The 17,128-nt window shown below is 35.4% G+C and overlaps 1 protein-coding gene across 2 annotated transcripts; it reads right to left on the bottom strand.

Annotated features, from left to right (window-relative positions):
• Positions 1 to 1,852: 1,852 nt before the first annotated feature.
• Positions 1,853 to 16,652, bottom strand: wu:fa56d06. Of its 2 annotated transcripts, none has more exons than NM_001288775.1 (13): positions 16,601 to 16,652; positions 16,463 to 16,500; positions 12,239 to 12,496; positions 11,423 to 11,653; positions 10,438 to 10,632; positions 10,238 to 10,360; positions 10,043 to 10,165; positions 8,769 to 8,903; positions 7,963 to 8,157; positions 7,763 to 7,885; positions 7,568 to 7,690; positions 7,054 to 7,221; positions 1,853 to 2,283 (listed from the first exon to the last, which is right to left on the bottom strand). In NM_001288775.1, the coding sequence occupies exons 2-12, from the start codon at positions 16,497 to 16,499 to the stop codon at positions 7,091 to 7,093; spliced, it is 1,674 nt and encodes a 557-aa protein (NP_001275704.1). In that variant the 5' UTR covers position 16,500; positions 16,601 to 16,652; the 3' UTR covers positions 1,853 to 2,283; positions 7,054 to 7,090. The 2 variants fall into 2 exon arrangements, with proteins under 2 accessions (NP_001275704.1, XP_021326476.1); XM_021470801.2 differs by having other exon boundaries at positions 1,855 to 2,283; positions 7,963 to 8,154; positions 16,601 to 16,648.
• Between the last annotated feature and the right edge of the window lie 476 nt (positions 16,653 to 17,128).

Below are 17,128 nucleotides of genomic sequence, written 5' to 3'. Positions count from 1 at the left end.
CGCGGCGTATACGAAATGAGGAGAAATGCAGCTAAACAGCTTATAATATTTTAACAGAATAACGTTTGTCCTTTAAATAAACTACGCCCTTTAAACGCCAATTTATAATAGTTGAGAACGCAACACGACAAATCAAACTATTTTATATTCTTATTACAGAGACGATCAACACAGTTGTGGTGCATTCGTAAATCTGCAACAATAATTCATTCACTTTCCGTCCCTTATTTATCAGGGGTCGCCACAGCGGAATGAACTACAACCAACTAATCCGCCATATGTTTTAAACCGCAGAGCCCCCAATCCAGAACTAGGAAATACCCATACACACTCATTCACTCACACTCATATATATGGCCAATTTAGTTAATAAATTCCCCTATAGCGCATGCTTTAGACACCCCCAACACGTGGAGAACATGCAAACTTCACACAGAAATGCTAACTGACCCAGCCGGGACTCGAACCAGCAACCCTCTTGCTGTGAGGCCACACCCTTCTGAAAAAAAACTAGCCTAAACTGGTTTTAGCTGGTCGCCCAGTCTGGTTTTATTATTTTTTATTTTTTTGTCCATTTTCAGGCTGGTTTCAGAAATTTCAAGGCTGGTTTTAGCTAGTCAGGCTGGGGAATGACCAGTTAAGCAGCTTGACCAGCCTAGCCAGGCCTGGAAAATGGCCAAAACCCCTCTAAAACCAGGCTGGTCAATCAGTTAACACCAGCCTAACAGCTTATGCTGCTTTAAGCTGTTTTTTTTTTCAGCAGCCGGGCTGGGCTAACCACTTAGCCACAGTGCCGCCTTTGTCTTAATATTACTAATATTAAAATATTCAGAATAATTTTTTTAACAGGATAGCTTCTTGAACCTTTATAAAAAAAATTAAAGGTTTATTTGTGTAATAATAATCATACATTTTATTTTGCCACACTTTTTTCAGTTTCTTGAACCTTATGCCTTATACCTTAGGCTTATAATAGTTTTAACAATAATAATAATAAGCCTAATTGATTACATTTTACTTACAAAAAAAAACTATTTATTATCCAAAAGTTCAGAAACGTTTATATGCAAATATTACTTGCAACATAAATGTTTAGGCCCATATGTTTCAAGGCAAAACATTTTAAGGCAACAAAATACATGTGAACATTATGTACAATTTTATACCATAGCTATATAATGCACATTACAATGTTCTGTAATGTTTATGGCCTTTGTTATCTTTCACTGGTTGCATCGCTTGGGGCCCAAATCTGCACTGAAGTGAGCAATAACTGTGGTCCATGGTGTCAAAATCCAGTCCTAACTCTCAAAGACAGACTCGCAGTAACACAATTGTGACTCTAAACACATATTTATGCCATAAAATATTAAAGATATTCAAAAAAGATCTCTTGAACAATTTAAAATGATGGAAACTATCTTTGGGAAAAGGTTAAATGGAGTTTATGACTTCTACTGCAGCCAGACACCAGGGGGCGATCAGAGAGTGTTGACTTCACATTATGGCTAATAACTTGCTAAAATCTTTCCACCAATATAATGCACAAAGCCTACTGTCCAGCATAAGTTTGATTGATCATATTGATATTTAAATAGACCTGTATATAGAATTATAATGCTAGAATCAGTCAACACCAGTGTGTAGACAGCTGTGTTCATCATAATGCTATTGTTTATTGCGTTGTTATTAGCATAGATATAGTGTACTACAAAGATAAGCCGTTCACTGTGATTAGGTCAGTAGTTAATCATCATTTAATATAACTGAGCGATCCTTGAACATTGACACCTTATCTGTAGACTGCATAGCAACACTGTTATCCTCTCCAAAACAGTAAGCAAGCCGAAAAGATTTTGTTAATGCATTTATTGTGTAGATATATCTACGTGTATGAGGTTGGTCTGAATACAGATAGACAATCACAAATCATAAGATGCAAACCCTGTCCATCAGAATATATATCACTTTGCATTTCAGCACTGATTGCAATGACGCTTTTGGCACAATAATGCAATGACCTTCAATACATTTTTAATGGTGTTATACAACTTAATAAGAACCCAAAGTACAAACATGTTCAAATGATGACAAGCAAAATTAAAGTCACAGTTATGCAACTTAATAATGTTTTTTATTCAGCCAGCAAAGATAATGTTTGATGATAAGAAAATGCTAACCAATTCTAGTCCACAGGCTCTCTTGTTTTATTAAAATGCTTATGCATTCTGCACTCCTGTAGGGTGTTCGGCTGGTACTTGCTGTCTTGTCTAAGCTCATCAACTGTAAAAACACAGGAAAACATACATTCAAAAGCATATAAACATACATTTCAAAGCATATCCAATATAGTGACTGGAATAAATGAGTTTTCATCATAAGCAAATCAAAGTTGGCTTATAAAGAAAAAGAAATCTCAAATGCAAATTAGGAGTGTATTCTATCAAGTTGTTAAGAGTGGCTCACTGTAGTATTGGTATCGTAGCAACCAACAGTAAACAAGGGAAGCATAATGGGGTTGTTGCTATAGATCATATATGGCTGCGGCTGGAAGTTAACGACATTTATACTGCATATAATCTTAGTTTAATTTCTCATTAATTGTATTTTATTAACGTCTACCCCTACCCCAAGCCTAAACCCAACCATCACAGTAATGTAAAAACAGTAGTTCTACCGAGTATTTTTTATTATTATCGAGTATGTTATTTATTAAATTACCCAATAATTTGTATTTTAATAATGCCTACCTCTACTCCATCCCTAAACCCAACCATCACAGTATTGTAAAAAATATAAATTATTGTTTTATAGTGTTACAAAAATGATGCTATATTGATGTGCGCATCCGCAGCTGTATCCTATCTAGACTTTACCGCATAATGGAGGCAGCCGATTGGTCACACGGCTGTTTTTTCTGCAAATATGTTTCTATCTCTATGATTCACATGAACCGTTTTACACACAAGTCTAAAACAACCTCAAGCATTGTTTTTATTAAAGGAACAGCTCGCCTAAAAATCAAAGCCAATGGTTACAGGTTTCCAACATTTTTCTAAATATCTTCTTTTGTGTTCAAAGGGATAGTTCATCCAAAAATCCAAGTAAAAATCAAAAGAAGAAAGAAATTCATAAATGTTTGAAACAAGCAAAGGGTGAGCAAATACTGAGTAAATTGCATTTTTTGGTGAACTACGCCTTTAATAAACAACCCCATAAAGGTCTGAAACAAGTAAAGGATGTGGGAATGACGACAGAATTTTCATGTGTGTTTGAATTATCCCTTTAGTGGATTTTGGTTAGAAATTTGGATTGATTAAAAGCACAGTTCTCATGCCACACTTGTCAACATTGGGATGTAAAAATAAGGGAAACATACGTTTTAGGGAGAAAAAAAAAAAAAAAAATATATATATATATATATATATATATTAGGGATGTGCGGAGCAGCCGGTATTTGTATTTGTATTTGTATTTGTTGAGGGGGGAAAAGTATTTGTATTTGTATTTGTATTCGAGTAAAATTCAAAATGGCGCAAAAATATATATATTTTCTATTACACTTCTAATTTACATTATAGTGAAAGTATTGTTTAATTATACCCATTATATAAATTATAGATATGCAATATTGGCTGTTGTTTTTGAACATGTGATAAGAAATGTCATTGAAAAGAAAATAACATAGAAGCCATTATCTCATCCATGGTTAAACCAACAATTAATAAAATACCATTGTGAATATTATGAACCCCACCACCACTGTTCTTGTTGAAGGACACTGAATAGACAGAATAAAAACAAATAATACTTCAAAAAACTGTTCTTCTTCTGAAAGAACTTCTTTCCAATGCACAGAATTCCAAAAACTAATATTAACTAAATAAATCTAAATAAAACCCTGCCCGGGAGATCTGGCAGAACAAAAGTATTCTATATAATACTAAAAGATACAGCCCTGCTATTATCATCTGCCAGCCACAAAAAAGACACAAAGTTTGTTTGTTTGTTTTTTTTATGTTTGAAACTGACTTGCTGGGGCAGAATGTGGCTGTGTTGATGCTTTTAGTGCATGTGATAATACATTACATAGAAGGTTGCGCGGTGCTCTGTTCAGTGAGAAGCGCTCTCTATGGCAAGCCTTTTTAGCATTTAAATCTTTGTTCTGACTCCATAAATATATTAGAGATATCTCTAATTATATTTTGACTAGTCATAATTATAATTCCACTACTCAGAATGACAATTAGACATATCTGCAATTACAATTGTACTAGTACGAAATCAGATGAATTTTGACTAGTAACAATTGTAATTGATATCTCTGAGTTTTTACTTGTCATAATACATTTAGAGATATCTTTAATTCATCATATTTAGAGATATTTACAAATATATTTGAAGATATCTCTAATTAATTTACTAAAAGTCTAATTACAGTTGTATATATCTTGAATTGGATTTTTGACTAGTCAAAATTCATTTGGAGATATATGTAATTACAATTGTGACTAGTCAACTTATTTAGAGATATCTGCAAATATTTTTCAATGGAAGTCAATGGAGGAATATGACTAGTCTATCATAATATATTTGCAGATATTTTCAATCTGACTAGTCGAATTATAATTATGACAAGTCAAAATATAATTAGAGATATCTCTAAATATATTTATGGATAGTCTGAACAAGGTTTAAATGCTAAAACGGCTTGCCATACGCTTTCACCCAGTAGCACAGTGGAGAGTTCTCTAGTTATATCCTTTCAGTCGTTTGTTATGCAGTGACATGCAGTCAAATATTTCGCCAAACAGTCCTTAGGGATGCGGTGACACGCAGTCAGATATTTTACCGGACAGATCCGCCACTTTTGGCGCGCATAAAGAATCATTAAGCTCTCGTGCTGCAGGAATGAGGAGGTCTGCTGAAGGCGCGCAGCTGACGTGCAGTGAGAGGTTTGCGTCTTTAATAAACTACGGCAGTTTGCGATCACTGAACAGTAAGAATGATTAATAAATCCATATGAAACAACCCCTTAAAAGTCACGTCTCGCTTTCAGTTTCGGGCTTTGGCGCGTTTTGCCTCTCTCTCTCTCTCTCTCTCTCTCTCTCTCTCTCTCTCTCTCTCTCTCTCTCTCACTCACTCACTCACTCACTCACGCGGGCATGCACTGTGGTCTCATGAGGAAACGCTGCTTTTTGATATAGTGTTTTTCTTGCTCCCGAATACAAATAATTTTTCAAGTATTTGTTTGAATCAAGTATTCGTAAAAACACGCTATTCGTGCCTTTCCGAATACCGTATTCGGGTTCGGCTCCACCCTTAATATATATATATATATATATATATATATATATATATATATATATATATATATATATATATATATATATACAGTAGAAGTCAGAAATATTAGCCCCCCTGTTTATTTTCTTTTTAACGGAGAGCAGATTTTTTTAAACACATTTCTAATCATAATCGTTTTAATAACTCATCTCTAATAACTGATTTATTTTCTCTTTGCCATGATGCCAGTAAATAATGTTTTACTAGATATTTTTCAAGACACATCTATACAGCTTAAAGTGACATTTAAAGGCTTAACTGGGTTAATTAGGTTAACTAGGCAGGTTAGGGTAATTAGGCAAGTTATTGTATAACGATGGTTTGTTCTGTAGACTATCGAAAAAAATATAGCTGAAAGGCGCTAATAATTTTGACCTTAAAATGGTGTTTAAAAAATTAAAAACTGCTTTTATTGTTGCTGAAATAAAACAAATAAGACTTTTACCAGAAGAAAAAATATTATCAGACATACTGTGGAAATCATAATAAACATCAATTAGGAAATATTTAAAAAAGAAAAACAAAATCATCAAAGGGGGGCTAGAAATTCTGACTTCAACTGTATATATATATATATATATATATATATATATATATATATATATATATATATATATTCTGTCACCGTGATTGCAGTTTTAGGGGGCCTGAGTAGAAATATACAACCCCATTAAAATAGGCCTAGCTACATAAATCTCATTTTCTTTTCCACACTGTACAATTTAAATATTCTGATTAAGAGCAACAAATGAATCTCTCATTTAGATTTTTAGTTTAATTACATAAAATAACAAAGTTGTCACTTTACAAAATGCTGATCTACAATGAAAGAATTTAAATGCTTTCCTAACTGTTTATGATAATTTAAGACACACTTTTTGTGTTTAAAACCCCACCACCAAGATCGACATGTTTAGATATTATTATTATTAATAATATTATTATTATTATGCATGTCTGTTCAAACATGCACTCAAAACCCAGAGTGTCCACTTTCGCTCCACTTCAAATTCCGTTTGGGATTGTGTTATATGTGTTTTGAGGATTTCATAGAAGGGGCAACGACGCCTGTAAAGCAAAGGAAGGAAATCCCGCTTTTTTATATTTATTTTAAAGTGTTTTCAAGCCTAAATAAAATGAAGCACAGAACAGACTCAAATTTAACACCAAGGTGTGTACCCTATGGCGGATTGGTTCTTAATGTTTATTGCCACCCTTCATAGAAAGATTGAAAATACAGGAGAAATACGGGAAAATACATTTACAGGATGATAATGGGATAAAATTGTAAAATACGGGAGAATCCCGGGAAAAGCAGGAGGGTTGGCAGGTATACATACTTTACTGTAAGAAAATGCTGGATTCCCAACGATAAATTTGTGTTGGATAAACATGAAGAAATTAAGTTACATTAGTTTATTTACAAATTTAAATGGACAACTAAGTTGTTACAAAAATAAACTCCTCAATAATTGTATTGTTTGAGCTCATTTTATCAATTAGTTTAAGCAAACAGCAAACGTTTTGCATTTTTTGAGTGTTCAAAATGTACAATAACACACTGTGACAAAAGCTAAGCTAACTGTAAAGCTATACCAGATTTCTCTTAAGAAAAGTGTATTTATCAACACAAAACTAAACCGCACAACAGTTCAATTTATATTTCATGTTGAGTTTAATACTTAAAGGTTTTAGCTTGAGACTTACATTTTGCTCTTCTGTCCATCATCACATTATGTTGTCATTAGACTTTACTGATGCTCAGCTCTTTCAGTTTGTGCAGTTGTGCTGTTTTGTGCTGTTTGTGCATCATGTTCAGTCGGAGCTCATGTAGGATGACTGGCTGATACTCAGTGCCTTGTCTGAACTCATCCACTGTAGAGGAGAACAAATCACACAGACAAACAGTATTCAGACGGACAGTGCTCTCAAATAATTAAAGCAATTTATTATTTTGTTATTATTTAACATATTATAAAAACAGTATTCATTACTATGGTATTTTTTTCATTTGGGTTCACATGTGTATTCAATCATTGCTGTGTATCTGATGACTAGTCTGGTTTTGGGTTTTCTTAGTTGGCTATTAGCCTTGTTTTAGCCAAGCCAACTACTGTGTGTGCACACTTCTGCACAAAAATGCTTGCTGTGTATTATTTTTAATAACTTGTAGTATCTACAGCAGTGGTGTGATGGTGTATGTGTGTTGTGAAGCTCTCACAGGGCGCTGTGCTCCTCTGCTGCTCTGTCAGTGTGGGCAGCAGCTGTCCAGTTCTGGGATCCACCAGAGTGCTGTGAGAATTCTGGGTTCCCATCCTCATCTCATACGGTGCAGGATTGTAGACTGTGGAGAAAACCAAACCTAGTTAAACGTGCTCAAAACCCCTCCATGCATTGATATTTAACAGCGACTTACAGCCAGAAACTCTTCTGTTCATTTCACCAACGGTGTGTTGGAGCATCCCAGTGTTCATGTCCACCAGGAAGCGTCTGGAAGGTTCTGTTCCCTGCCTTTTCTCAACAGCGGCAGGATTGTAGACTGTGGACAAACTAATGTGGTCAGAATCTACTCTGTGCATTGTAGCTGCATGAAATGCGAGTATAGCGCAGACTTACAGCCAGAAACTCTTCTGCTCATCTCACTTTCTTCCTCCTTGGGCATCCCAGTGTTCAGGTCTATCAGGAATCTTCTGGAAGGTTCAGTTCCCTGCCTGCGATCCTCAACAGGAGCTGCTCTGTGGTCTTCCTTCTGCTCAGAAGAGTCTTGGCTGTTTATGTCTTCATGCTCAGAAACCACTGCCCATTTAGCTGCTGATGAACATAACAGAAAACATCAGTTCAGATTGATTTATTCATTTAAAGGGGTCATACAACGAGAAACTAAAATTCCCTTACATTTTTGACACATAAGAGCTCATCATGTTATAAAAACATCCTGTAAGTTTCAGAACTCAACACTTTGTGTTTCCTCTAAAATCAGCTTATATTGAAGGCCGTTTGACAAAACAACAGGTTCTGGAATGTTCTACTTTGTGATGTAATAGTGAGCATAAGCTCCGCCTCCATAGAAGATCAACACCCACTTCTACTTCACTGCCAGTTTAACCTTGTGAATATGCAAAACGGTCAGCCAATCAGAGCAGTGGGAGTTAAGTTCTGAGTCTAGAATAGGCCACGCCCATTCAAAAACAGTGTTTTGACAAGGGTTAAAAACCGCACAGAAAATAGTCCCTTACTTCTAAATTATGATCTTTTTTACATAAAAATCTTGATAATATTATAAGGGAACCTCAGAAATTTATAAAATAATAATAAAAATCTGAAGAGTTCATGAGCCCTTTTAAAATGACCTTTCAGCATAAACAATGTTGGCTTTAATTTCATAAACATCTTGTGCTCGGACATTTGAACCTGACACTTACAGCTGTGGTGTTCTTTGAGTCGACCGGTGTTCAGGTCCATCAGAGTGTTTCTGGAAGATTGTTTCTGCATCATTTTCAGTCTGAGCTCCTGTAGGGTGCTCGGCTGATACTCAGTGCCTTGTCTGAACTCATCCACTGTTAAGAGGAAAAACACAAGAAAGCATGTTTAAAAAGACATTTCACACACACAAAAACATCTTTAACTCTTGAAATTTCTGCATTAATTTTGTTTTGCATAGAAACAAAAATTATTTTGTAAATGCAAAATATTTATGATACTCCAAAATGCATGTGGTATAGCTTTATTTATTGCATTGTCTCTAGAAATTCTTGATTTTGATTGGCTGGTGGGTGTGCAGTAAAATCGTTCAATAAAAAAGTAGGTCCAGTCAGTTTTGATCACAGTTCTAAATAAATGCGCTAGCCTCAAATATTAATAGTAACCAAAGCAACTCAGTGACAGTTGCTGGAGCCCTTGTTTCTTTGTCTAATCTGGGGAACACAGATGTATGTTTCACTAGGAGTCTACAGCGATCAGAAAACTCATAAATGTGCTTCGTGAAGAGGTAGCTAACACATGTTACTATGAGCTATTAGATATGCCCTTGTCATTAGAGGCACACACACAATTTCTCTCTTGAGCACACACACTCTCTCTTTCTCTTTCTCTCTCTCTCTCTCTCTCTCTCTCTCTCTCTCTCTCTGTCTGTGTCATCATAAATATATAATGTGTCATAACTGACAAAAACTTGATAAAATATTCCACTGCAAAGAGCGATACTAGTTTTAGCTTGACTATTACTTGGCAAATGACTACAGAATAATGCTTTGATTTGGGTGGTTATTTAACTCTGTGTTGTGCATTTAAAAACCTTTTATGCATAGCCATAACATTGATTATCCCTTATCATTGAAAACTAGGCCCACACGGAATCTGTGCGCGCAGAATTTTGCAGATTTTCCGCCGATTTTGCGCAGAATTCTGCCGATTTTTAGAACATCATTAATTCTGTTTGATTACTTGAGTAAATGTGTAAATCTGAATTTATTCAGTTTTTATTCAGTAATTTATTACTTTTTATTTCATATATTAAGGTTTTAGTTATGATACTCGCTGGATACTCCCAAAATAATTCCGCAGAAATCCGCAGATTTTTACCTAAATTCTCCGCAGAAATAACAAAAAATGTCCACAGATACCGTCTGGCCCTACTAATAACTTGTAGTATCTACAGCAGTGGTGTGATGATGTATGTGTGTTGTGAAGCTCTCACAGGGCGCTGTGCTCCTCTGCTGCTCTGTCAGTGTGGGCAGCAGCTGTCCAGTTCTGGGATCCACCAGAGTGCTGTGAGAATTCTGGGTTCCCATCCTCATCTCATACGGTGCAGGATTGTAGACTGTGGAGAAAACCAAACCTAGTTAAATCTGCTCAAAACCCCTCCATGCATTGATATTTAACAGCGACTTACAGCCAGAAACTCTTCTGTTCATTTCACCAACGGTGTGTTGGAGCATCCCAGTGTTCATGTCCACCAGGAAGCGTCTGGAAGGTTCTGTTCCCTGCCTTTTCTCAACAGCGGCAGGATTGTAGACTGTGGACAAACTAATGTGGTCAGAATCTACTCTGTGCATTGTAGCTGCATGAAATGCGAGTATAGCGCAGACTTACAGCCAGAAACTCTTCTGCTCATCTCACTTTCTTCCTCTTTGGGCATCCCAGTGTTCAGGTCTATCAGGAATCTTCTGGAAGGTTCAGTTCCCTGCCTGCGATCCTCAACAGGAGCTGCTCTGCGGTTTTCCTTCTGCTCAGAAGAGTCTTGGCTGTTTATGTCTTCATGCTCAGAAACCACTGCCCATTTAGCTGCTGATGAATATAACAGAAAACATTAGTTCAGATTGATTTATTCATTTAAAGGGGTCATACAACGAGAAACTAAAATTCCCTTACATTTTTGACACATAAGAGCTCAACATGTTATAAAAACATCCTGTAAGTTTCAGAACTCAACACTTTGTGTTTCCTCTAAAATCAGCTTATATTGAAGGCCGTCTGACAACACAACAGGTTCTGGAATGTTCTACTTTGTGATGTAATAGTGAGCATAAGCTCCGCCTCCATAGAAGATCAACACCCACTTCTACTTCACTGCCAGTTTAACCTTGTGAATATGCAAAACGGTCAGCCAATCAGAGCAGTGGGAGTTAAGTTCTGAGTCTAGAATAGGCCACGCCCATTCATAAACAGTGGTTTGACAACTCAACACTTTGTGTGTCCTCTAAAATCAGCTTATATTAAAGGCTGTCTGACAAAACAACAGGTTCTGGAATGTTCTACTTTGTGATGTAACAGTGTGGATAAGCTCCGCCTCCACAGAACATCAACACCCACTTCAACTTCACTGCCAGTTTAACCTTGTGAATATGCAAAACTGTCAGCCAATAAGAGCAGTGGGAGTTAAGTTCTCAGTCTACAATAGGCCACGCCCATTTAAAAAGAGTATTCTGATGAGCACAGAAAATAGTCATTGCTTTTAAATTATGATTTTAATTGAATATTGATTATTATAGCCATGCAAAATATGCATCCTAACAAATGCATGTCTTTTTCAGCAGAGTTATAAATTTGATATCAACCATCATACACTGAGACTTACAGCCTGCTACTCTCCTGTCCATCTGGTTTCTCTGTTCTTTGAGTAGCCCGGTGTTCAGGTCCATCAGGATGTTTCTAGATGGTTCAGTGCCTTGTCTGTAGATCTCAGCAGGAATGTTTCTCTGCTCGTGTTTTTCGCTCTGAATGCTGTACTGAGGGTTCATCATGTGACGCGATCTGAGATCCTGAAGGACGGCAAGCTGGTTTTCAGTGCCTTGTCTGAACGCATCCACTGTTGAGGAAACAGCAGCAAACACAGTCAACAATGTGCAACAGCCAAGACAAAGTATAAGCCGTTTTAGTGACTGTTGCTTTAAATTCAAATTAGATTAAGGGAGTGGGCGGAGCTACAAATACGTTTGTGTCAGCCTAGTGGCAGATTCAAAACAGGACTAATATGTGTGAAAATGTTTGCGTCAGTGTGTGCTTCATGCTTCTGTCAGTCTATGTCGCTCCTGTCGCTGTTCATTTGTGCTTCATCTAAAACTCCACATCTATAATCCTCTTAGTCTATGCTGACATTATCTTCAGCAGCTCAAACACTCTACAGACGGCTGCTTCTCACTCAGGGCTGCTGTTTATGCTAATGAGGGAGACTAGTGGGCGGAGCTTACCCCTCTGATGATCAATCAAAGTGTTTCTGCAGACTGTTTTTATCAAGTCTGATAATAAAAAAAATAATTATTTAATTTCTACCATAAGAGGCGGGCTATATTCACACACTGCTGCCACATAACTGTGTTTAAACCCCTTATAAAAGTGATTTTCGCATTATAGGTTCCCTTTAATATGTATATGGACTATTTTAAATACTCACATGGTGCAGAAACCCTTGTGTTTTTATCTCCAGGGTGTTTCAGCATCTTTGTGTTCAGGTCCGTCAGGAAGCGTCTGGAAGCGTCTGTCCCCTGCCTGCAGAACTCGGCTGGAGCTGGGATTTGTTTCCTGGGCTTCAGGTCTGTGTTTTTGATGTCCTTCAGAACTGAGTTGTCTCCGTGCTCATTATGAAGCGCTTCAGGGCTGATTTGCTTCAGTTTACCGTTTGGCAGTCGATGCAGTGGCCTTGCATGCAGACCTGCACACAAAACAACACCAACATTAGCTGTTTACGTAAGAATTTATTTAATTTATTTATTCAACATGTTCAATTGTTTTTTTTTAATTAACGGTGCATTTCTGGCTTTAGTTCTGCTACGGAAAAAAGCTGTGTCAGGTTGTAAACGTAATTTATTATAATCAGTGACATGGTGGCTAAATGGTTAGCACTGTCACCTCACAGCAAGAAGGTTCGAGTCCCGTCTGGGTCAGTTGGTGTTTCTGTGTGGAGTTTGCATGTTCTCCCCGTGTTGGCGTGGGTTTCCTCCGGGTGCTCCGGTTTACCCCACAGTCCAAACACATGCGCTATAGGGGAACTGATCAACTAAATTGGCCGTAGTGTATGAGTGTATGTGTGTGAATGAGTGTGTATGGGTGTTTCCCACTACTAGGTTGCAGCTGAAGGGCATCCGCTGTGTAAAACATGCTGGAATAGTTGGTGGTTCATTCCGCTGTGGTGACCCCTGATGAATAAAGGGACTAAACCGAAAGAAAATGAATGAATGAATGAATGAATACCTTTACATAACACTGGAAATTTGCCAAAACTTAACCATAGATTTATTTAATGATCATATACATATACATTATATTAACATTTTTATAAATATATTTTATTAATTTCTTAGAAATATATTTATGATCCACAAAAGCTTATTTAAATATATAATTTAAATTTTTTGCAATTTTATTTATATATATTATATTTATATAATTTAGTCATTTTTTATAGTTTATTTATGTCACAATCATCAGCAATCTAATCCACTGGTAAACACGCAGATAGCCATAGAACTACAAATCCACCATTATATGGACTACAGATCCAGTCATGCACCGCTCATTCACACCTGTCCAGCACTGTCCGGATTCTGCTGCTTGCACACACACACACACACACACACACACACACACACACACACACACACACACACACACACACACACACACACACACACACACACAGCCGTTACAGACTGATTACAAGGATTATTTATGCAGCACACACACACATCAGTGCTGAGTCTTGTTAAACTGCTGTGAACATTATGACGTGTTTTCTTTGCCGTGTTAGACACTTGCCTTGTTTTATTGTTTATTCTTGTCTGCCGCCTGACTTTTGACTATCTGCCCGTTTACTGACCACACCTCTGGATTTGCCTGTGTACATCTGATTGTCCTTGTGTTGACCCTTGTTTGCCTGACCATTCTCATGATAAATCCTGCATTTGGATCTGCAACTCCTTTGTCAGCATCCCATTCACATTACAATTTATGTGTTCATCATCTATTTTCTATAGTTTTTATTAGTGCAAAGTAGTTTTGTTCTGCAAGAAGGTCGCTGGTTCGAGCCCTGGCTGGGTCAGATGGCGCTTCTGTGTGGAGTTTGCATGTTCTACCCCTGTTGGCGTGGGTTTCCACCGGGTGCTCCGGTTTCCCCCACAGTCCAAAGACATGTGTTATAGTTGAATTGGGTAAGCTAAATTGGCCATAGTGTGTGTGTTTGATGAGTATGTATGGATGTTTCCCAGGGATGGGTTGCAGCTTGAAGGACATCCACTGCATAAAACATTTGTTGGATATGTTGACGGTTCATTCCGCTGTGGCAAGCCCGGATTAATAAAGGGACTAAGCCGAAAAGAAAATGAATGAATGAATTTCGTTCTGCATTGCATCTGTTTGTCATATTTTGAATGACAATAAAAGGACTCTTAAAGCGTGAATCTTCACATGAAGTGGTTTAACACAGTAAATGCAGAGATTTTAAATGCAAATGATGCATTTATTATTCACGCCAAAATTCTGATAGATTAAATGTCTATCAAAAGAAGCAAGATCACTAAATAGCTCACCTCTCCTTAACACACACACACCATAAAGCTGATTTATGACTTATGTCTCTATCTCAGTAGTGGGAAAGGTGATCATATATTATCAAGCAGATAAAATGTGCCAATGTGCCACAGAACTGGTCAAACTATAATAAAGGGTAAAGTTTCAAGTTCAAGTGGAACATTTGGGTCTGATCTATGAACAGTTTTCTTATAATAATAATAATAATAATAAAGAACAATAATAATAATACATTTTGCTTATTGTTAAACTGAATTAAAAATCAATGGAGCCAAATATAAATAAATATATGCATAAAATGTATAATAAACCTAATATACAAAATGATTCTATATTAATGTATTTTGATTTTACATTTAAAAACATTGATCATGGAAAACAATTTGTATCATTATGCACTGAAAAAAAAAAATCGTAAAAAATAAGGTCAAATGACTGTCAGCTACGGCTGCCAAACAAAAACCATAAAATTACAGTAAAATTTCTTTGTTGAAATTCATTTATTCATTCATTTTCATGGCTTAGTCTCTTTATTAATCCAGGGTTGCCACAGGGGAATGAACCACCAATTTATCCAGCATGTTTTTACGCAGAGGATGCCCTTCCAGGTGCAACCCATCCCTGGGAAATATCCACACACACACTACGGACAATTTAGCCTACCCAATTCACCTGTACCACTTGTGTTTGGACTGTGGGGGAAACCAAAAAAATAGTACATTTTAACAGATATTTTCATTAAAATGTTTACAGAAAAACACTGTTATTGTACAGACTTTTCCCAGATTATTACGACCAAATCTGTTCAATAAAATGACTGCACTAAAAGTTCAAAAGAAAACAATGTTATTTAAAAGAATTTTCCCAAAATCATTACGATTAAACACCTTTTATAAAATGCAGAGACACGTAATTTAACAGTTAGCGCAGACACTTTATTGAACAGATTTGATCGTAATAATCTGGGAAAAGCCTGTACAATAACAGTGTTTTTCTGTAAACATTTTAATGAAAATATCTGTTATATCTGTTAAAATGTACTATTTTTTTGCAGTTTATTTTAACAAATAAATTTTACTGTAATTTTATGGTTTTTGTTTGTCATTTGACCTTTTTTTATGATTTTTTTTACAGAGCAAGTAATTACAATTTATTACAAATTTTACGTAATTTTAAATGTACTGAAAAAAACAGCAAGAAACAGCCGTTTGATTATAATTTAAATAATACTGTAATTTCCCTGTATAAAAAAACAAAATGTCAGTAATTTGTCTTTAATGAAAAAGTACCTGAAATGAAAGTCAAATAGTTGCTTTAGAGAGATTGTCATTTTACTAAGTTTTTAATATAATCTGAAATGACAAAAAAATACTGTAAATTTTTTTTGAGATATTTTCTGTAAAATTAGTTTTTTTAGTGTACAATAAATTTTTATTAATAAGTGATATTTTAATAAATAATTGCTCTTCGCAATCAGTCATAAATTGAAAACATTCAGTGAATAAAGTCAACAAAGAAGAAAAAATGAATCAAATAATTAACATAAACTACTTCAACTATATAAAAATACTCCCGTATTAATTTAGAATGATATACAGTAATAAGAAAAATATTATTATGATAATAATAATAATAATAAAATTAATATTAATTTAACAATAATAATAATGATGATAATAATAATAATAATAATAATAATAATAATAATAATAATAATAATAATAATACTTGTTAAAATAATAATAATATAATGGAAATAATACTTATTATAATAATAACAACAATTATTATTAATATTATTGCTATTTATTTAGATAAAACATAGAAATCAGTAAATTCAATTAATACAACATATAATGAAATATAATAAAAAGCTAATAACTATTATTAATACTACTATTACTACTAATAGAATAATTGTTAAAATACTACGACAGCTAATAATAATAATATTTTTTGTTAAAATAACAACATCAACAATTGTTGTTATTAAAATAGGTAAAAAATAGAAATCAGTCAAATCAATTATTACAACATGTAATGAAATATAATCAAAATGTCAATAAATAGTTTACAAATATATAAATCTTACCAGCCACAGCCAACAGGAGCAGCAAGAGTTTAAACATCCTGCCAAACAAAATACAGAAACATAACTGAGTAAGCTGATGTCAAACACCAAACAATATATATCTGTTTTCTGTCTGACACCGTATTAAACGCTGTATACCTGTTCCTGTTCTTCTGACTGATGGTATTTGACTCCTCACACAACAAGGATCTCACAAACCCCTGGGTCGTCTTTATAACCCAGATCTCAGGTTCAGAGGTTGGCGTACTCTTCTTATCCTCCCTCTTTCTATCTTTTCATCTGTCTTTGTGTCTCAGACGCTGATAAAACATGCGCTCTTTGATCCCAGACGCTTTAAACAGGACTCAGTTCAGCTGATATTAATGTCAGCACAACACGTTATGACTCTGAGATGATCTGATGACACTTCTTTTACACTTATTTAGGTGGAAAGCATGCAGTTACTCAGAGGAGGATTCTGGAGAAGTTAATGTGATGCCTGGACCACAAAACCCACCCCATCACATGTTTACAATTATAAACAGGTGCTTATTATTATTATTATTATGACATTTTATTAAACTGTACGGCTTGTTAAGATATTTACAGTTGGATAATATAAAAAATAATAACAAATGTGGGTGGCATGGTGGCTCAGTATTTGTCACTGTGGCCTCAAAGCAAGAA

The sequence above is a fragment of the Danio rerio genome, chromosome 1 (assembly GCF_049306965.1).
Source record: "Danio rerio strain Tuebingen ecotype United States chromosome 1, GRCz12tu, whole genome shotgun sequence".
Classification (NCBI taxonomy): domain Eukaryota; kingdom Metazoa; phylum Chordata; class Actinopteri; order Cypriniformes; family Danionidae; genus Danio; species Danio rerio.
This window is presented reverse-complemented; position numbering and strand designations above follow the sequence as displayed.

Excerpts from the sequence above, each read along its gene's own strand:
- wu:fa56d06 (NM_001288775.1), bottom strand. The coding sequence starts at position 16,499 with ATGTTTAAACTCTTGCTGCTCCTGTTGGCTGTGGCTG. Across the intron at positions 10,361-10,437 it reads GAGCAGAAGAGTTTCTGGCT|TCTACAATCCTGCCGCTGTT; the intron begins GTAAGTCTGCGC and ends GTTTGTCCACAG. Across the intron at positions 7,691-7,762 it reads GAACAGAAGAGTTTCTGGCT|TCTACAATCCTGCACCGTAT; the intron begins GTAAGTCGCTGT and ends TTTTCTCCACAG.